This window comes from Quercus robur, chromosome 6 (assembly GCF_932294415.1).
Source record: "Quercus robur chromosome 6, dhQueRobu3.1, whole genome shotgun sequence".
NCBI classification, from domain to species: Eukaryota; Viridiplantae; Streptophyta; class Magnoliopsida; order Fagales; family Fagaceae; genus Quercus; species Quercus robur.
The window spans coordinates 4173730-4195654 of NC_065539.1; the positions used below are offsets into that span (position 1 = coordinate 4173730).

At 35.2% G+C, this 21925-nt stretch overlaps 1 protein-coding gene across 1 annotated transcript; it reads left to right on the forward strand.

Moving 5' to 3' along the window:
• Nucleotides 1–3722: 3722 nt before the first annotated feature.
• LOC126732378 (calmodulin-binding transcription activator 3-like) lies at nt 3723–18758 on the forward strand. Its single transcript, XM_050435174.1, has 13 exons — nt 3723–4145; nt 5133–5252; nt 10260–10375; nt 10518–10606; nt 12194–12236; nt 12980–13181; nt 13355–13468; nt 13594–13904; nt 15149–15706; nt 15852–16546; nt 16908–17487; nt 17636–17956; nt 18486–18758. Exons 1-13 carry the CDS (start codon nt 4106–4108, stop codon nt 18594–18596), a joined length of 3300 nt encoding a protein of 1099 aa, XP_050291131.1. The 5' UTR covers nt 3723–4105; the 3' UTR covers nt 18597–18758.
• Nucleotides 18759–21925: the final 3167 nt, after the last annotated feature.

Consider the following 21925-nt stretch of genomic DNA (forward strand, 5'->3'; position numbering starts at 1 on the left):
ATTAGAGTCATCCTCCTTTACTCATGTGTGCAAAGATTAGGTTTTTTTTCTCATACCATGAGTGATTGGTAGGATCCTTTATTTATTGGGTCTTTGGAGTGTTGATTCTGTTGATATTTGACCCTTGACTATAGCAAATCACCTTAATTCTCCATTTGTGAGGAGGCGACATGATTGCATGATCACATCCGGGAGACCAATTATTTCCTTTGACTTTCAAATAAGGATGTCAATGCTTGAAATTGGTGCCTTGACTTTGGATATTGTTGTTACCCTTGGTAAGTTATCTGTCGATGGACAATTTTATGCACCATCAATTATGCTCGTATTCCCATACTCGTGCTCAATGAACTTTTTCCATCTCATGAACTTGCAAGTTGCAACACATGTTCATTATTCACGTGACGGCTAATGAACCCTATTGTAACACGTGTCCCACATTAAAGATCATGGGTGAGGTGGTTTAGTTGTTAGAATGTGGACTGTTTGCTCTTTTCCCTCCTTAATTTTTGGTGAATTTTCAAAGGCCAAAGCCATGTTCTCAGTAGAACTCTTTCTTTTTCAAGTGAGTTCTTTACTTTGCAAAATTGGATTTCAATTTCTTGTTATTCATTTGTGTTTCTTTATGAGTGAGGGTCATAGTGGCCTTCAGGTTGTTGACTTTATCCTCGTCTTCTTCTCATTTTTATTTCATAGTTGAAGATGTGACCATTTTACTTACAAATTCCTTAGTGCATCAATTTTTATCCCAATCGTGGATGAGTGGGGAATCTATGAATGCTCCCATTGGGTCTTAAGGGGCAAGGTATGATGGTCCATTCCAAGCTTTGTCCTTTATATGCCAATACCTTGAGGGCGACAGACATTGCTAGGATACAATCTAAGTTTCATATACAACTATAATTATTAGGCTTCCTTCCCCGAACGAATTTGCATATTCCTCATTCAGCGGTAGGGTGTGTTTTCATGAATTGGGCATTTCAAGTTGGGGCATGCTTTCCTTTGCATCCCTTTGCAAGAGATTTTTTAGGCTTCTTTAACCTTGCCCTCGCACAACTTACCCCCAATGCTGGAAGGATGGTTATGGGTGCTTGGTATTCTCAATAGTCATTCGTTCGTTGGAGTCTATATGTTACTCTTTAGCTATCATCGCATTGAATGATACTTATAAGGTCATTCATCTGTTGGGTGGACAATTGTTCTAAATTAATACCTGCATTAAATGTCATTTATTTGACCGTCCATTTGTATGATTGACTATTGTTACAAATTCACACTCATCAATGATTCGTAAGCACTTTTGAGGATTTTGTAATTCCTTAACCACAAGCTTTGTATATCCCTTTGCGCATTTACATTTCTTATCCTTCCTTGTAAGGGGTGCAATCGATTTGCTTCGGTTCAGTCAATGTTCAATGCAATTTTTGCATCGAACCAAAAAATTTGGTATTAATTTTTGAGCACCAAAACTAATTTGTAAGGAAGGGATGCCAAACCGACCGATTACATTCGGTTTTGGTTCTGTTCGATCGAGTTTTGCTATTTGGGATGTGAGAAACAAAAGCAATTAAAAAAAAGGAATTTTTTTTTTCATCAAATAGAGATATAATTGAAACACAATCATAGTACAACAACTAACAAGAAAAGCAAAACCAACATAGACCCTATTTTCAACACAAAATACAGAGCAACATAGCCAAAAACATAAAACACAAACTAAGATTAAGCCACCATCTAAAACAAAAGGTAGCAACTACAAAGTTTCTTTAAAACAAAATCAAGAAGACATACCCATAGCAAGCAACCAAGAGAGAGAATCAGTGCTAGAAGAAACAAAATCAAGAAGACATATCCATAGCAAGAAACCAAGAGAGAGAAACAGTGCTGGAAGAAATGAGAAAAATAAGGTCAAGGTATGTGGATATCAAAACAAGAAAAAGATGCAAGGTATGTGGATATCAAAAAAAGAAAAAGATGCAAGGTATGTGTTTGTGAGAGGGAGAGAAAATTGGGGGAGGGCGGCTGGAATGAGGGTTGTAGACTATTAGGGTTATAAGTTTATAACTTATAATATTCTAGGGTTTAACAAATTTTTAAAAACTCAAAATGGGTAGCATGAAGGCTTGAACTTGTGAATAAGAGGCCGAAACATGCGTGTCATTCCACTAAGCTACTCACTCTATTATGTTTTAAACTTGCATAAATATATATCGGTTGGTTTCGGGGTGAAAAAATCCAGCACCAAAATCGAAACTGAAATATTTCGATTTCAAGAAATTCAAACCGAAAACAAACTGAAAAATTAGACTTAGTTCGGCCGATTTTTTCAGTTTATCGGTTTTTTGCTTACCCCTACCTGTAAGATATATCCTAAACTCAAGTCTCTTGTACCTTCGTTTTGAGCCAATTGTTTCCATTTGTTTAGAGGGTTTGCATTTCAGGCATGGTGAGGAATTTACTTTAATATATGTGTTAATGTGAGATTTTATTCTATTCGCATTGCCCATAGTCACGTGACTATAATCAATTAATTATACTCACATTGGCAAGAGTAGTGCGAGTATATATATATATATATATATATTCTTTTGGATTTCAACTAGTGTTGTGGGTTCAAAGGTCACGTGTTTTTCACGTGATTTAACTTTTCGAGAAAGATTCCATTTTTTTTGGTCACGTCATTAAATAGAGTCAAAAAGAGCCAACAGAGTAAACATTGTATCAAATCTCTCAAAATGGCATGGTAATGTAAAATCAAAAAGTTTGGGGCGTTATATTTTGGGTGAAAAGTAATGGTAAAAAGGAGTAATTTAACTTTTTTTTCTTTTCTTTTCTTTTTTTTAAATTATAAATGTCAATACCACTTTTGACAATAGTGATTAGTGAGCCATCCATTACCATGACCACAGCATCCTAGGCTACTTTGGACAATTTTATAGTTGAGAAAAATTAACAAATGCCTTAAGTATATTAGTTTAACAATTAGAAATATTTTATGGGAAACAATATTAATTTTTTGTAACTCTTTATATTTGAAAAATATTATGTCCACAACAATTTGAGAAATACTAAGTGACAAGTTGTTATAGTCTGTTATGTGTAAATAAAAATGTAATTTAAGTTGTAGATTTAAATTAGAACAAATAAAAATTTATCACCTAGAATTTATTGTGAAAATATTGTGAATATATTATAGATATAATACTTTTTTTTTTATACTTTTCATGAAAATGATATTAAAATATGTCTAAATGGTAAAAAAAAACAAATACTTTAAAAACACCTGTTATCACGATCGTTTATAATTTTCAAAGATTAAGAGCTCATTTGATAATTTTATTCTAATAATGTTATTTAAATATTATAAAAAATACATATAAATAAAAAGTGTTTTGAAAATACGTTTAATATATTATCTACACAATAAAAACAATGGTTTAAACTACGCAAACAAACAGTATACTACTGCAGTAGTGAGTAGTGTATGCCCACAAGGGCCACAACGTTTAAGGGCGCATTAAAACGCGTAAAGTAGATATTTTTTTTTTTCGCATTACCTGGCAATATCCAGCCCGGGTTTCACGTCAAGAAGACCGGAAAAGACATTGTCACATTGACTTTACTTTCTTTTTTATCTTGTTTTTTTTTTTTTCTCTTTTTATCTACTGAACTGAACTATATACAATTTTCACATGTACGAAATATGGAACTTGTTTTGTTTGTTTTGTTGTTTTTACTCTTTTTATAATTTATTATAGTACAGTATGAATTCCACTTCGGCTGCCAACTCCTATTTCCTCCGTAGGTTCCTTTCTAAAAATTCTATACTCTCTCAAATCTCTCTCTATCCCTCTCAAACCTCTCTACTAGAATCTTAAAACTTTGTCAAAATTGTTGACACAATCTTTTGTCAATCAAACACAAACACGCTTTCTCTTCTCAATTCAACTCTTTATCCCTCTTCAAATCAGACAAACGACTTTTATACATATACCTTATCCCCTTTTCAATTCAAAGAGTTGTGTATCTGTTAGAAATAGTAGTGTTTGTGAAGACTGGTTTTTTGTGTGTGATGAGTTGAGGCTGAGTGACCCAGAAAGAGTTCATGGCGGAAAGCAGGCGCTACGTTCTTGGTAACCAACTAGGTGGGTTTTTTTTTTTTTGTTGTTCCAAAGTAGAATTGTGGGGTTTTAAGTGTTTTTGTTTTTGTTTTGATTTTATTTGATGTATACTTTTCATGGGTTTTGCTTGTTATTATGTGATTCACTAGTGAAATGCTTGTACTTTGGTTTTTTGGGGAACTTTTAGATTTTAGATTTCGAATTTCGATTGTTAACGATTTATAGGTGGTACTGTAGTAGTCATGTGCTGGGCTTATTAATGAGTTGAGATTTATTGGGGGTTAAATCTGTGTAGTGTGATAGTTTCCACTTGTCTGCACTTGATAACAAGGGAGTGTTACTTATCAATGCTAGAGCAACAATAACCAATTTAAGTTCCAAAATTTTATGGCTCGGCTAATTATCAATGCTAGAGCAATGCTCAATACTGAGCTATCTGAGTTTAGAGATAATCTTGAACTAGTTTAGTCTTGATTGGGTTGTCCACGGTGAAAGACACTAAGTTGGAACCATGCAGATGACGCGATTGTGATCAGAAACTAATCTTGTATACTAAATGACGAGTATTTTTTTGTAGTCAAAAGGAGTTAAATTTTGAGGAGGAGATGAGTTGTCTATCTGCTTAAATAATCTATAAATGAATGTCCATACCCCAACTTAGATTCAAAAAATTTTCAGTCACTTGCTCATTTAAAATTCCTGCTGAATAATGGACGTGCATATACTCTGCATACGTGGATTGAAGATTTTTCTTTGGCACTAGCACTATGCTAGGGAAGCAGTTTACACATGTTATAGTAGTCCTTGAAAGTTTTGACCCTTTCTTACAAGGCCGTAGATTAGTTATTTTGATATAAATGGAAGATGCATTGGTATTGATTTGATGGTTTAAGTAACTATTTGTGTAAAAGTATTTATACTTGTTAGTTTGAAGCCGGCCATACTTTGATGTTTCCCAAGGATACAATTAACAATACAGTTTTTTGATGGCTATAATTTGGTGGAATGCAGATATTGAGCAAATACTCATAGAAGCACAAAGTCGATGGCTACGTCCAGCAGAAATTTGTGAAATTCTTCGAAACTATAAGAACTTTCGTATTGCTCCAGAACCTGCAAACATGCCACCAAGTATGACCCTTAACTGCATTGCTTTTGTTTGATATCAGGAATGATAGTTAGAAGTTACTTCTACCAGATATGGACAGCTATCTCATTGATATTATTGACTCAGATTTCTGGATGAACCTTTTGATTTTCTTATTTCATACCCCTCGCTGTTATATAGCTGAGATCAAGTTTCTGTTGCAACTGGTTTAATTGATGATAATTCCTCAACATTTGTCAGGCTAATCAGTTCTTTGGTATCACATTCTCTGATAAAACTTATACTATATGTTTCATCCCTATAGTTATCAGTTTCTCTGGACCATTCTGTTGCAGACTTCATATGAATGAAATCTATTTTCTCATTCTTCTGCTAGTTACTATGTCCAATTTTCTCGTTGATTACAACAATTAAAATTGAGAGTTCTTTTTGCACCAGACATTCTTTTCCCAACTTATGATTTTTTTTTTTGGGATGTGTGTAACTGATAGTCTTCCTGAAACCTTTATGGTGAATGCTGGTTTCAGATCCAGTCCTGAAGTATGTTGGCACAGGCTTTACTTCCTAAGCTATGTGGCATCTCATCGCTCAACAAATAAATAAATAAATAAAATTGTTTGAATTGATTCTACTACATATGGTATTGATTTGTGGTTAATCATTCGTTGGGATTTTGTTTCTTCTTTCACTTGTTAAGTTCTGAAAGAATTGAAGCATTGTTGATTTGTTCCACATCCAAGTTCTTGTGGCTTGTTCAGAATGCCCTATTGTTGAATTAGAAATACATTTTCTCTTCTTAACTGCAGTGGATTTGTTTGATATTGCACACAATAATTTTGAGAAATTACTTATACTAAATAACTATAGCTATCTTGATAACATTATTGGCTTGGTCTGGAAGAACTTTACATTTTTCTTATTTTTCGGGAAGTCCTCTAGAGATATATATATTTTTTTGGATAAGTAATTTATTACAGGATTTATATATAAACAATGATAGTCCTCTGGAGAGTTTTACATAAGCTTTAACCTCCTGTTTCTGCATCTATTTGCGTGATCCTGTGGACTGCAAAAAAAAAAAAAGTCCCTTTTTTGGTAGCTGAGATCAGGTTCCTTTTGCAACTGCTTTAAGTGATTATAATTCTATATTTGTGAGCCTAATCACTTATCTGAACTACGGTAACATGTGATGCCATCATGCTAATTTGGTGAACTTTCCTTACTGTTCTAGCCCCACCACTTCCACCCCCCTTCCACCCAAAAAAAAAATTGTCTTAGCATGATGGGTAGTTTTGTAAACTTTCTTTCATGATCATCTCACATATCTCAGCATTACTCAATCAACAATTAAATCGAAACTAATATTACCCTCCCACACTGTCAGTATATAGATTAAATAAGTCTGAGATATGCAAATTGGTTTCCTTCTATCAACTCATATTCTGCAGTATCATCTACGGTGTACATTTTATTAACAATTGCCTAATTGCCTATTGCCTATAACAATTAAAATTGGAAATGTATTTACTTTAGATATAATTTTCACAACTTATTTGTTTATTTGACATGTGTAAGCCATAGTCTTGAAAAAACCTATCATGATAAATGCTGGTTTTAGACCTAGGCCTGAAGTATGGTGTTGATTTGTGATTTCTCATTCATTCCTCTGGAGTTTGTTTCTCGTTTCACTTGTTCAGTTTTGAAAGAATTGCAGCACATTATTTATTTGTTTCACCTTTAAGTTCTTATGGCTTGTTCAGAACATCCTGTTGTTGTTGAAATATCTCTCTTCTTAGTTATCCTTATTGTTGAAATATTCATGTGTGAGTTGTGCGATTAGTTATTCTTAAGGTGGTTTAGGGATTAGGAACCTGAGAACTTTCAATATAGCTCTTTTAGGGAAATGGCTTTGGAGATTCGGGCAAGAAAGGGATTCTCTCTGGCGTCAAGTGATAGAGGTAAAGTATGGTTGTGATTGGGGTGGTTGGTGTTCTAGCTCTTCCTCTAGTCCTTATGGTGTCAGTTTGTGGAAAAATATTAGCAGGGGGTGGCACTCTTTATCTCGGTTTATTATGTATGAGATTGGTGATGGTTCAAAAGTGCAGTTTTGGCTAGATCGTTGGTGTGGGACTTCCTCTCTCGCTGTCCGCTATCCCGATTTATATAGGATTAGCTGTAGCAAAGAGGCAAGTGTGGCGGATCTTATGAGATTCTCCAATGGAGTCCTTCATTGGGAGATTCAGTTTTGTAGGGAGGTGCATAATCGTGAATTGGAAGCTTTCAGGTGCTTCATCAACTCCATTTATAGCACTCCTGTAAGGGGAATCAAGGAGGATAAGAGATTTTGGCTGCCTTGTAAGAGTAAGGGGTTCACGGTTAGTTCTTACTACCATCTTCTTGTTGGCCATAGTGAGCACTTTTTCCCTTGGAAAAGCATTTGGAAGCAGAAGATCCCCTCTAGAGTGGCTTTTTTTGTCTGGACCGCAGCCTTGGGGAAATGTTTGACTATTGACAATCTTAGGAAAAGAAAGGTTTGCATTTTGGATTGGTGTTATATGTGCAAGCGTAGTAGTGAAAGTGTTGACCATCTTTTCCTTCATTGCCCGGTTGCTTCGGAGTTATGGGATATGGTTTTTGGTTTATTTGGAGTGTGTTGGATCATGCCCTCGTCTGTTGTTGGTCTCTTTGCTTGCTGGCAAGGTCACTTTGGTCGCCTCCGCAATGGAGTTATTTGGAAGGTCATTCCTCTTTGTTTGATGTGGTGTATTTGGAAGGAGAGGAATAGTAGATGCTTTGAAGACTCTGAGCGTGCTATGCCTGACCTCAAGCTTCTTTTCTTCCGAACCTTACTTGAATGGTTCTCTGTGTGGAGAAACCATCCTTTTTCTATTTTGGATTTACTTGACTTTTGTAATTTTCGTTCTTGACTTGCTCCCCCTTGTATACTACCTGTGTGCTTGGGTGTATCTTTTTATTATCAATGAATTCTTATTACTTATCAAAAAAAAAAAAAAAAGTAGTGAAGTACCGCATTGGATAATAATGACAAGAGTGAGTAGTTAGTATACATAAAATTGGCTAAAGCTTTTGGATTAAGTGACGTCTCTCTATGTTATATTAACTTCCCAATTTGAGTCTCCTCGACAAGTGGTATTAAAGCTGATGGTTTGATTGGGCTAGTGTTTGTTAGTGGGTCCCAGCAAGTAGAATGAAAGACTCCCATGTTATCTCCAGCCATGATTGAGTAAAAGGCTCTACTAGTGTTGAGTCAAGGTGATTGTGCATGTCAATGGCTCCCATAGTTGTGCAAGGAAGACTGTTAGGTTCGCTCCACCCAAAATTAAGTAAATGACACTCTATTGCATTAGACTTGATGATAACGCAAGGCACTTGGACTGTTGAGGAAAAGGCTTCCGTTCAAGAGAGAGACTAACCAACTTGTTACCATAAGTGATTTGCTAGAAGGGGGTTGTAGGGTCTGTTTGGGATTCACTTATTTTACTGAAACTGAAAACTTTTTACTGAAACTACTGTAGATAAGGGTAAAAGTTAGTTGAAATAGTACGGTGAAACCCATGAATAGTATCAAAAAGTGCAATGGGGCCTATGAATAGTAGCAAAAATAAGCTGAATAGTAAAATAAACTGGCAAAAAAAAGCTATCCAAACAGAGCTGTAATATTCACGTGTGAGTTGTGTGATTAGTTAAGTAATGAATCTCACATAATAATAGCAAGAGTGAGTGGTTAATATAATATAATTTGGCCCAAACCCATTGACTTACATTTTTTGGGTTAAATGGTGTTACTATATCACTATATGTTATATTAGTATCTCAATTTGAGTTTCCCCAAGGTGATATCTCCTCATCACTCATAATTTAGTTCCCTCTATTTTCCAGGTTTTTTAATGAACTTGAGGCTCCTTTGTTGCCTATATGGGTGTTTTAGAGAGCCAGAAGCACATGTTGAACAATGCAAATTATCTCAAATTCCAAATTTTGGAATTCCTCATTGAAAAGTAGGGAATGAAGGAGGTTCAATCATTCCTATATAAGGGTTGTAATTTCATATTTCTAAGAAGAGAGTAATAATCACAATGGATCTTTATATATAGGCCTTGCTATTGTGGAAAAAATATGCTGCATTGAAACATATGCATAATGTGGTATTCTTTGGAAGCTAAAAGATGCATAGTAGCTTTTGGGGTTGAAAATGCTTGCCTATGTGAGTTGTGTGTAATTTAAGTGTAATAAGTTTTGAGTTTGTGATGGTATTAAGTTTGTGAGTTGGGATTGAGTCTTGACTTTGGTGTAATGGGAGGGTTGGTTTATGTAGGCGAGGGTTTGTGTTTAAGTTTATGACGTGGTTTGTGAATGTTAGTCAAGTATTAGCAATCCTTATTGATACTTATCAAAAAAAAAAAAATAGTAATCCTTATTGATTTTTTTTGATTGGTTTATTGATAGGAAAAGTACAATGTGTTTACAATAGTAAACTCACTGCACTTGAAACGAATACAATCAAATCAATTGGAAGAGCTAACAGAAATAAGGAAATTAGACATGGAAATACAATGCGTAAAACCCCAAATACGAGACCACTCAAATAAAGTCTTAGCTAGCAAAGACTTCAACAGTTATATAGGTCTCTCAATGTCCTCAAATTTTCGGGCATTGCATTCCTTCAATTGTAAACCTTATTGATGATAATAGATTTTGATTGGCATGACATGGATGTAGGCATGGAGTCTCGAATTATGTTAAATTTTGTTGTCTTGTGTGGATGTTTGATTTAATTGTTTATATGGGTGTTCTTCCGCTAATCTCAAGCTTTACTTGATGGTATCTTCCACGATTACAGCGTAGATTATGTTAGCTCATAAAAATCAACATTTTTTTTAATTGTAGTTTTAGGTACATTTTAAGGCCTACTAAAAAAAAAAAGGCACTTTTTGAACACTTTTTTTTCTTAATTTTTTTGAAGTATACTTTAGAACATATATTCACATAACATGTATTTCCAATTTCAGATGGTTCACTTTTTCTTTTCGATCGGAAGGTTCTGAGATACTTCAGAAAAGATGGCCATAATTGGAGGAAGAAAAAGGATGGAAAGACAGTAAAGGAAGCTCATGAGAGGCTCAAGGTAGGCACTAGACATCATGGTTTTGTTTGCTGTTTGCTAAATCTTAGGGTTATGGTTCATTCACATTTAGGGTGTGATATATGTTAAAGGATTCTTTGTGTTTCCTGATTAACTGTGTAGAGAAAATTGTACTTCCTTTCAGGCTGGAAGCATTGATGTGTTGCACTGCTACTATGCCCATGGAGAAGACAATGAAAATTTTCAAAGACGCAGTTATTGGTTACTCGAAGAGTGAGTATCTGAAGAGTTATTTGCGTGGTGTTAAGCAAAATTTTTTGTTTGAATTTTAGCATTTTGCTCTATCGGTCTATCTTCTGTATGTAATTATCTGTGTCTTGTAACAAACTAGATGATGTAATAATTAATCTTCTTTGTTCTGCTTTTTGATGAATACTTAAAAGATAATGGAATGTTCACTCAATTGATCTTAGAATATTATGGCTTGTTTTAGTTTCACACTTTTTGGCTTATGTTTAAACTCTGACATTAGTATTAATCATTGAGAGACCAAAGTTTAGTTTTATAAAATTTATAGAACTGTTTGTTGCATTTATTTTGAGAAAATTTTTCCTAATTTGGGGGTTTCGGATGAGGATTTTATTTGTTATTCTTTTTCTGGCCTTGCAATGAATTGCTTATTCAGTGAACAAAAAATTGTAAGGTTCGCTGCTGTACTCTCTTTTGGCTTGTTTGGATTGAGGCTAATTTCCGGCTGACTTTACTCTACTCTACTCTACTCCCCCTCCCTCTCCCTCAATCCAAACTCCCTTTCTCTCTCATAACACACATACATATAAAACACAAGCAGACACACTATACCTGCTTCCATGATAACTATTTTTTTCCTTTTCTCTTTTTATGTCTAATGGCATTTGGGATGGAAAAAGGATGTGCAAGTAGAGAAATCAAGTGAGTAATAAGAAAGTCAAAATCAATTGTTTGCTTCAAATAAAATCACCATTAGACCCTCTGATTGTGCAAGTATACAAACTTAACATCTAGTGGATTGTTTCCATTTCCAATTAACTAGGCTCCAAATCCCTCATAATAAATCAAAACACTAATAAAGTAAAGCTGGAAATTAAGCAAAATTGTAAAAATTCCTAATAAATTAGAGAACCAACTACTACCAAAATCAACCAGAGTTTTTGAAAAAACCCCAGAGCCATATCTACCCATGGACATAACTAGAAGCTGTGCTTTGAGCAGCAAATTGGATTCTTCTTCACATGCAGGGGGAAGTCAAAACATTGGAAGCTGCAAGAGGACGAGATGCAAAAACAACAAGATCTCCACCCTAGAAATCCTCTGTACTCTCTAAAAGTAGGAAACAAGAAAGGCTCTCTTCCTGACACTTGGAGAAAAAAAAATACTCAAGAAATCCTACAATCTGTATTGAGTCCAGACACAGTTAACAAATTTTGACTACGACAATTGACAACCAACAATTTTCCTCTTTGTTTTCTGTTTTTCCTTTTGGCTTTCCACTCATTTGTTGCAGAATCCAGAGAAGCTATTCTAGCATTGCCAAGCCTCTAGCCATGTTACTATTTATTTTCTATCTTTTCAGTTTTCTCTACTTTTCCCCCAACATGGATTTATATCAATCGTCTTCAGCTTAAAGGCATGTGAATGAATTCACAATATTTCCACTTCTAGTTATCAACCAGTCTTGTGCCACTGGTATTCTTATTGATTCAAAACGCCATAAGGCTTGCATAAATAATTGCCACTTCTGTTTCTTATAGTTTCTATATTTGAAATGGATTTTGGTTTGGGTTTCTCTTCTGTTGCTTACCTAATTCACTACAACTGCAGGGAGCTCTCACACATAGTGCTTGTCCACTATCGGGAAGTAAAGGTAACTCATTTTTTTTACCCTTTATTTTGTATACCCGTAAAGTCAAAAATGGGTAAACTGTGACATTATTAACTTCACTATCTCCCTAGTATTTAAATGATTCTTCTAAGAAAGATATAATCTAACCTTTCCCATTACACAGCTTCTTTGATCCATGGTGGTGGTTGTGGTATTTGTGTGGTATGGTGTTATTTTTTTAACTTTCACTATTAGTGACTCTTAGCTTTTCAATAACAAGAGGTTTATAGGTAATACCAAATAATATTTTGAACCTTGGTTGCCAATGAGCTCTTATCTCTAATGGCACTTCCTCTGCCTATACGATGCTCATGCAGTTTTAGTCATATTTGCTATTTTTTGTGTTGTATGCTTGTTATTACTTAAGTTCAGCTTTGATGCCCCTTGTAGATTGTTTGGAAACAGATTTTAATCTCCTAATTACTTCTGTTCCATATTAAAATTTTGGGAAATATATACAAAACGCTCCTATTGTTTTCCCTTAAAACACGGAATCCCTTTAAGGTTTTGAGTGTAACTTAGTTACATTTTCACATAAAACAATACCGTAGGGGTTTTTATGTTATACTAAAAATGCCCAGGGGGGTTAAGTGTTAAAACTCAAAACTTCAAGGGGTTCCATATTTCTGTAGGGGGTTTTGTGTACTATTCCTTAAATCTTTATTTACATTAAAAATATTTGTACATTGAGTTTATATTCTTTCAATGTTTTCCAACTTGATCAGGGAAATAGGGCAAGTTGTAACCGCATTAAAGAGACTGAAGAAGCTGTTCCCTATTCCCAAGAAACTGAACCCAATTCTGAGATAGATAGCTCTGGGTCCTCTTGCTTTCATCCGAATAATAACCAAATAACTTCACAAAATACAGATACAACAAGCCTCAACAGTAGTGCTCAGGCATCAGAATATGAGGATGCTGAATCAGGTAGGTTTGTTGTTTTTATGCCTCAGTTTTTGTTTTAACTATAAGCTACTAATGTTACTTCACAAAGAAGATTCTATACATGTTTGAGGATGATCTATCCCATGATTGTTCATTTTCAGCATGTTCTAAATATTGTTTAATTACATTTCTGCAACTCAATGTGATATGTGCAGCCTGCAATTACCAAACAAGTTCTGGATTCCATTCTCTCTTTGAATTACAACAGCCCATGGTGGAGAAGATTAATGCCGAACTCACTGATCCTTATTTTCCTGGACCAATTTCAGGTGAAGTTGTTTGCTTTATTTTTCAATCTATTTTGCATCACTAATATATAAAGGAATATTAATATCCCTGATTGTAATCTGACATGGCATATGAATTTCATTGTAATACTCTAAACAATTAACAGATGATTATCAAGGAAAATTTTCAACCATATCGGGAGTGGATTTTGCTTCACTTACTCAAGCAGATAAGGCGAAAGACGGCAACAATGCTGCACTAAAAATCCTTGATTTTCCATTGTGGGAGGATGTCTTGGGAAATAATACTTCTGGCACTCAAGCTGTGACTTTTGATCCATCATTTTTGGAAACAAAACCTGATACCACTGGAGTCCTTTCTAAACAAGAAAACCCAATACTGGGGCAGCATTTCACTAGCAACTTAGGTGAGAAGCGGGAGATTGGAAGTCACTCTCAGGCCCAAAAAGAATGGCAGGTACAGAGTTATTTACTATTTATAGTGTGTGCCAAGAGCTAATGCCTGGTCTCCCTCATGGAGAGAACCTAGGTTTGAACCCCACTCCCCCACTTGTTGTAAGCAATATATTATGTAGCATTGGTATAATGTTTGTTTGTTTTTGCTAAAATAGTGTTGAAATGGTTAGCACTTCATCATGGTAGTTTTTGAGGATCGTAGCATGTTTAGAAAATCATTTTATTTTATGTTACAAGCTGGATAAGGGAGTTTCAATTGAAATATGGTATGATGCATTTTGCGTTATTGCTTGGAATATTATGATTATAATATATTTATTGACGACATTTTCTAGGTTCTTTCTTTTTAGATACTTCCAACAACAAATTGTTGTCAATGCAAGTAATACTGATTTCGCTGGTACATTTTTGACACAGGACAAACCAAAACAATGCAACAGAAATTAAAGAACAAGGAAAATAAAGATAGAAAACCTAGGAGTCAACACCAAGGGTTGGCTAGCGTCGCCACCAAACTATTGTGACAATTTCAATTTTATTCATCAAAATAATCCCCCTTCATAGGAGTATAATTCTTTGCTTATATAGGTTACTAAACACTAATTTTAACTGACATAAGAAACCCTAATTCTAATTGACTTGGGAAATCCTAATAAAATAAAATACTAATAACCTAATTAACTACTAGAATAGAAAGAAAAAAGAAATTGACAGAAAATTACAATTGACTCCAAAATTGAAAAAGACCAAATTACATATATATATATATATATATATTGTTTTAGCTATCAAAAATGAATACTACTTCGCACTTCCTGCATCAATTTTTAGGATCTGTCATGGTAAAATTTATCAAAGAATAGATAATGATGCATATTAAAATTTGGCATCGGTATCTTGTCTATTACAAAATTGAATCATTTGATTGTTATGCTTCCCAATTTACTTAAGTTTAAACATGCTGAGGTTGATTATGTGAAAATCTTATAATCTTTAAGTCTTTACTATGTGTCTCTTTCGGAATATATGACATTGAGGCAAGGGTGTAGCTGCTATTAGTTAATAATCAAGTTGTAATTGCAGACTGAAAGTTTCTTGCTGGTGACTTAAATTCCTAAATTTGTGTTGTACATGCGGTAGTTCCAATTTTACTATCTAGCATAGTAAATAATTCTTTATATGTTGGTTTAAGAGTTTATAGGGCCATAAGCAGTTTTCTTGTCAAATCCAACTATTTGTGTTCAGGCTTCTGAAGGCAAATGGCACTTGGATCAGAATGTGCATGCAGAATCAGTGTATGGTGTCACTTCTAGGTTTAATGAACAAGATGGTAATTGGGTCAAACTACTCAATTCTCGGGAGCCTTTCCTTCCAAAGACTGATAAGCAAGATAATGATCCTATTCAAAGTAACCTTCAAGTACAGCTTTCAGATGCAGATCATGGATATTATCTGAAATCAAATCCAGAGATCAATATGGCCCTAGAGGGAAAACCCAACTCCTCGTTCACTATAAAGAAAACTCAGTTAGATGGCTCTCTAAGGGAAGAAAATCTGAAGAAGCTTGACAGTTTCAACCGATGGATGAGCAAGGAACTTGGAGACGTAAATGAGTCACATACGCAGTCCAGTTCTGAGGTCTATTGGGATACTGTTGAAAGTGAAAATAGAGCTGATGAGTCCAATATTTCTCCTCAAGTGCACTTGGATAACTATACTCTTGGTCCCTCTCTATCCCAGGACCAGCTTTTCAGTATTATTGATTTCTCACCAAATTGGGCATACGAGGGCTCAAAAGTTAAGGTATTCTAGGATTTAATCTTTCTTCTGTAATGCAGTTATATCAACTAAGCTTTCAAATTCGTCATCTGTTTGTCGTCTTATTTATCATTTTACTTGGTCTGGTTGTTTTTTTTTTTTTTTTTTTTTTTCCCCAAAACCTATACAGGTCCTGATTACTGGAAGGTTCTTGAAGAGTCAGCAAGAAATAGAAAATTGCAAGTGGTCCTGTATGTTTGGGGAAGTGGAAGTTCCTGCTGAGGTTATAGCAGATGGTGTTATACGATGTCATACTCCAGTACATAAGGCTGCAAGGGTTCCTTTTTATGTGACTTGTTCCAATAGGGTAGCGTGTAGTGAAGTGCGAGAATTTGAGTACCGAGTCAGCCTTATTAAAGATGTGGATATTATAGATTATAGTGACAACACAAATGATGAACTTCTTATTCGATTTAAAAATTTTTTGTCTTTGACCTCTGCCGGCCCTCTGTCTACTGATTCTGTCATTGGAAGTGAGAAATCCCAAGTAAGCAGTAAAATCAGTTCATTGCTAGAAGGGGACAATGATGAATGGGATCAAATGTTAAAGCTTGCTTCTGAGAAGGATTTCTCTCCTGAAAAAGTACAGGACAAGCTTCTTGAAAAGCTACTGAAAGAGAAGTTGCATGTATGGCTCCTGCAGAAAGCAGCAGAAGATGGAAAAGGCCCTTCTGTTGTAGATGAGGATGGCCAAGGTGTACTGCATTTTGCAGCTGCTCTTGGCTATGATTGGGCCCTAGAACCAACAATTATTGCAGGTGTTAGTGTCAATTTCCGTGATGTGAATGGATGGACTGCACTTCATTGGGCGGCATTTTGTGGCAGGTGAGCACTTAAGATTTCTTTCTTGCTTCTTTGTAGTAGGCTTTGCCTTAGCCTATTCTTTCCTCTGCTTCCGGTGTAGAAGGCACTACATTCTAGGCTGAATCTCATAGGAGAAGGGAAAAGCACTTATTTCATGTGTAGATATTGCAGGAAAACTATGTATGTTAAGAAAACCTTCTCTATGAGAGGAAAATTAAATTCCATATAAACCTGGTTTAGGTTGATGAATGGCTTACCTGACCAGGGTACACCTGAACAGCAATTGTTCCCTTGAACTTCTTGTCAAATTCTAATAATCACTTTTAACTTTTTCCTTTTCTTCTCCTTCCTGTTAACTTCTTGTTTGAACTTTCTTTATCAGAGAGCGAACAGTTGCTTCCCTTGTCTCTCTTGGTGCGGCTCCTGGTGCATTAACTGATCCAAGTCCCAAATATCCTTCAGGCAGAACAGCTGCTGACCTAGCTTCTGCCAATGGACACAAAGGAATTGCTGGTTATCTTGCAGAATCTCATCTGAGTACCCACCTTTCATCTCTTAAGTTGGACACCGGGGAAGGTGATGTGGCAGAGATTTCTGGGGCTAAAGCAGTACAAAAAGTTTCAGAACGAAGTGCAACTCCAGTCAGTGATGGGGATTTACCATATGGATTATCATTGAAGGATTCACTAGCTGCTGTCTGTAATGCCACCCAAACTTTTGCTCGTATTTATCAAGTTTTCAGGGTGGAGTCCTTCAATAAAAAGCAGTTAAAAGAGTATGGTGATGATACATTTGGAATGTCAGATGAACAAGCTCTTTCACTTCTTGCTCTTAAGACAAACAAATCAAGACTACATGATCTGCCTGTGCATGCTGCTGCAGTACGGATCCAAAATAAGTTCCGCAGCTGGAAGGGTAGAAGAGAATTTTTGATAATCAGGCAGCGAATTGTTAAAATTCAGGTGCATTGCCATTATTGCTTATGTATGCTTGATTTATTGGCTCCTGTTTTACTCTTAGCAGTTATTCTTCCTTGTATTTATTTTACTATCTTTTTCCCTCAGTTGAGCCCTGTTCATGAAATCTAACTATTAGCTTTCATTATGAAAGGCCCATGTAAGAGGCCACCAGGTCAGGAAGAACTATAAAAAGTTTACCTGGTCGGTGGGAATTATAGAGAAGATTATTTTGCGTTGGAGACGAAAAGGAAGTGGTTTGCGTGGATTTAAATCTGAAGCACTTACCGAGGGCCACAGAATGCAAGATAAATCTTCAGAGGATGACTATGATTTCCTGAAAGAAGGTAGAAAGCAAACTGAGCAGAGGCTGCAAAAAGCGCTTGCTAGGGTGAAGTCCATGGCTCAGTATCCAGATGCAAGAGATCAATATCGTAGGCTGCTGAACGTTGTGACTGATATTCAGGGATCCAAGGTACTTTATTATTTTGATTTTCTCCTTTCTTTCTCTGAATTTTTTCTTCTCAATCTTTCATATAACAATATCTTTCCATTGTGTTTCCTTTTGGAACATAATCTGTGTTTCTTTTAACTGTAATAGTTCTGGATCAACTCATTTTATCAGTCCATGGGGACTTTTAGCATAGTGAGTTTTGCAATGCCTCCTGTTCACATTCTTTTGGTTAGATTAGTACTTATTAGTCCAGTGAGAACCTAGGATGGATGGACTAGGTTGAACTCTAAGCTGGAAAAATATTATCTAGAATCTCAAAATATTGAAGTACTTGTTATTCAATGCTTGTGTTGACTATATATGCCATTAACCCTGAAAATGTAATATCACTCGTTACCCTATAGTAGTAGGCGCGCAGCATGTTGTTGACTTGGGAGCTCATCTACAATGGATCACTAAAATAGGATGGAGTTTGTTGGTATATTGTAATATACCTCTTCTAATTGGTTTTATATTCAAAGTCTTTCTGTACACTCTGTTGATTTTGCAGGTTGTGGGTGATGGAGTTCCAAGCAGTTCAGAAGAAACGGCTGATTATAATGATGAAATGATTGATTTTGAAGCATTCTTGGAGGATGACACTTACATGCCTTCAGCCTGAACCTCTGGTTCATTCTCTTCTCTTGTAAAATAATGTTATTAGTGGCAGTAGGAGTGGTATTATCAAATTGGCTTTGCTAAAAATACTTGTATAAATAAAAAAATCCTACTAATTCATTTAACAAAACTTAATCTTATAAAGCAGCTTTGCTATCTTGCCTTATTGCTGCCGCCGCGTCTGCAAGGTTGTGAACTTGTGGTGTGAACACCCTTTGCATCATCAAATCAATTATGTATAATAATAATAATAATAATAATAATAATAATAATAATAATAATAGCATTCTAATTAATGAACACTTTAGCAATTTGGTTAAAAAATAATAATAATAAAAATAAACTGCCATATCAATAAATTGTAAAAAGAAAAAGGTTATGAAGCCATCACTAGATCAGGTCAAAGAATTTTTGAGGGATGCAGCAGTACTAAACTGGATGAGAATCAAAGAGCGCAGGAAAAATGGCAATAGGGGAAGCAGTCCTCGAAGACAAATATGGGGTTTAGTCAAATCATCATTTTAACCAGTAGTAAAGAGAAAGAACAATCATGGCAGAGAAGAAAGCAAAGCAAATGGCAAAAGCCAAGCTATTCTCTGAGAATGTAGCATCTGGGGCAACATGGAGTAAGGATTGAGAGTTGAGACTCTGCGTTAAAGCAGTTCCCAATAAAAATTCTGAGAAGCATCCAGGACAAAGCTAGTTTATGCTTCTAAAAACTCAATGCAGTCATTCGATTACATTAGCAGTTAGGATGGATTGTGAAATTGGTTTCCTGTTTTTGTTGAGCATCTTTTGTTTCCTAGATCGATATCTGCCACTTTCTAGTGTTGTGAACTTTTTTATCATGGTATCAAAAAAAAAAGAAAAAGAAAAAAAAGGATGGATTTACCAGGCCTCCTTAGTCCATGGCATCTTTTTGGTAGTTTATGCTGCCAATTTTCCTTTGTTGATTTAAAAAAATAAAATAATCATATATGTATATAAAAAAGAAGAAAATATTTGTGAGGTGGCAAATTTCTTGGAACTCGACTTCCTAGCACACCTTGACTCTTGTTGAGTCAAGTATTAGGCCACATTGGCCGAGGTGGCAATGGTATTAAAATATATTGGTAGTTTCTTCTCAAAAAAAAAAGAAAAAAAAAGAAATGGTAGTTTTGGATGCTGTGAGGGTACTTTAGTCAATTTGAACATTCAAAGATATTTGTGTCGTTTTACAAGTTTTGAGATTATTTTTAGTTAATTTTAAGGTCTAGAGGAAATTTTGATATTTTTTATAGGTATTGAGACTATTTTCAATCAATTTATTATTATAATTGTAATGATTCCTAAACATGTTATCAACCAAGTATATGAATGCCACATTTTTGGATAACGATAGAAATATAACTAATAAATCAAATGTTGTAATCTTATATTACTATTGTAGGGGCGATTTTTGGGGCTCAGGCCCAACAGGCGGGCGATTCTGGCCCAAAAGTCCCTTAACAATGAATTTATAGAGAGTAGGTTACAGAATTAGGTCTTTGACAGCAGGAACATAGTTATGAACAAGCCATGCAACCAGTTGGACGTAGGTATATTCCTCCAAGCTTTTGGGATAACAGTCCGTGGGGCTGTATCTTCTGCTTTTTATCTCTAACTCCTTTCTCTTTTTCTATCTTTTTCTTCCTCCTGCTTGCGATCCCTTGGCCATGGGGATCTCCTTCTCTTATATAGCATCCTTCCTAAGATCACGACCCTACACTTGTTAATCATCTGGGCCTCTACTTGAGTGTCTGTCCCATAGGACATCCTCCCTCTTTTCTGTGAGTTGCACTGGCCAAGATAATTCTGTGCTCCTGTCCTTTCCACATTAATGCGGCTGGAAAAGTAGCTCCTTGGCATTTAATGCGGCAATCGTGGTTGCCCCCCTCCCTGAACGTCATGCACTATTCCTTCGTATTGGATGACTTTTCGCCATGTATAGGGTGCGAATCGGACACACACTTGGCGAGTCTGAGGAGGTACTCCTCCTCGGACGCCCCTAAGCAGGCCCGGCTCAACATGGTTGGGCTGGGATATCCTATGCCCATGCCTTTTCTTCTTGTTGTGGTTGGGCTTAGTACATGTACTATGACCCAACGTCGACTGACGGATTTTACCCCCACAACTATAATGTAATTCTATGGATTAAAGACTCAAGTTATTATGTATATAATGATTTTTATAACATTTTTTACAACAATTAAGTTGAAATATTTTTATTGGTTCTTATGTGGAGTACCGTTGATATTACTTTATAAAACTATCATTGATGACTCTTTATATTATTAAAAATCTATCATTCACGACTTGCCACTTGATGGTAAGGTTGTAAATGAGTCAAGTTTTGTCAAGTATTGAATGTTTAAGCTCGCTTCGATAACAAATGTAAAATGTTCAAGCTTGGTTTGAGCTTGAACCATTCCTACAAACAATGTTTGAGCTGGAGCTTGTTAGAAAGTCCAAAAGTTTGAACTCAACTTGACTTAGCTTAATTCATTAGCAAGCCCAACTTGAGTTCAATATCAAACTCAAACAGTAAGCTCAATATCAAGCTATTTAGATAAGTACATTATTAAATTCATTATTAAGCATATTATTAAGCTCATTTGATTCAGACGAGTGTTCTCAATATCCACCCAATTAAAAGCTTAATAAGATATGAGTTATTGTTCAAACTCATATCAAACTTATTATCAAGCCCATTAACCAACTTAAGCTTGACTAGTTTTTTCAATAATGCTAGGACCACCAAAAAAAAAAAAAAAAAAAAAACCACAACTTATACACATGGCGAGTTATGAACCTACATAAATCCATCACTTACAATTTACCACATGAGCAAATTCTGGCAAAAAATGTGACTTTTGTTGTGATCTAGTATTTTGCTAGTTTTATTTTATTGAGCTATATTGTTCACGAATCTGTTTATAAACAATTTATTTTTTAGGCTTAACTCGTTTATTAAATAAGCCTAAAATTAAAGCTGAAACTTGACTTATCAAAAGTCTAAATCCGATGATTTGGTTCATTTTCACTTTTTCAACAGTTAAATATTTGATTAAGGTCAATTGGTCAGAGCTTAAAACAAAGATTTTTGCCTATGTAAAAAGTATTACGCGGAAACTTTTGAAAAAAGTATTTTTGCCTATATTGGTCACGGAAGCGGAAAGCTTCTCCGTCACTTCTCAAAAACAAATTTTTGAAAAAAAAAAAGAAAACGCGGAAAGCCTTTTCTAGCAAATTCTTAGCAAATTCTTGACACATAGCAAATTCTTGTCCTATATATATAGTCTTAGACTCTTAGCA

Coding starts and splice junctions, on each gene's coding strand:
- LOC126732378 (XM_050435174.1), top strand. CDS start 4,106: ATGGCGGAAAGCAGGCGCTACGTTCTTGGTAACCAACTAG. Junction 12,237..12,979: donor TCCACTATCGGGAAGTAAAG/GTAACTCATTTT, acceptor CAACTTGATCAG/GGAAATAGGGCAAGTTGTAA. Junction 13,469..13,593: donor TTTTCCTGGACCAATTTCAG/GTGAAGTTGTTT, acceptor AACAATTAACAG/ATGATTATCAAGGAAAATTT.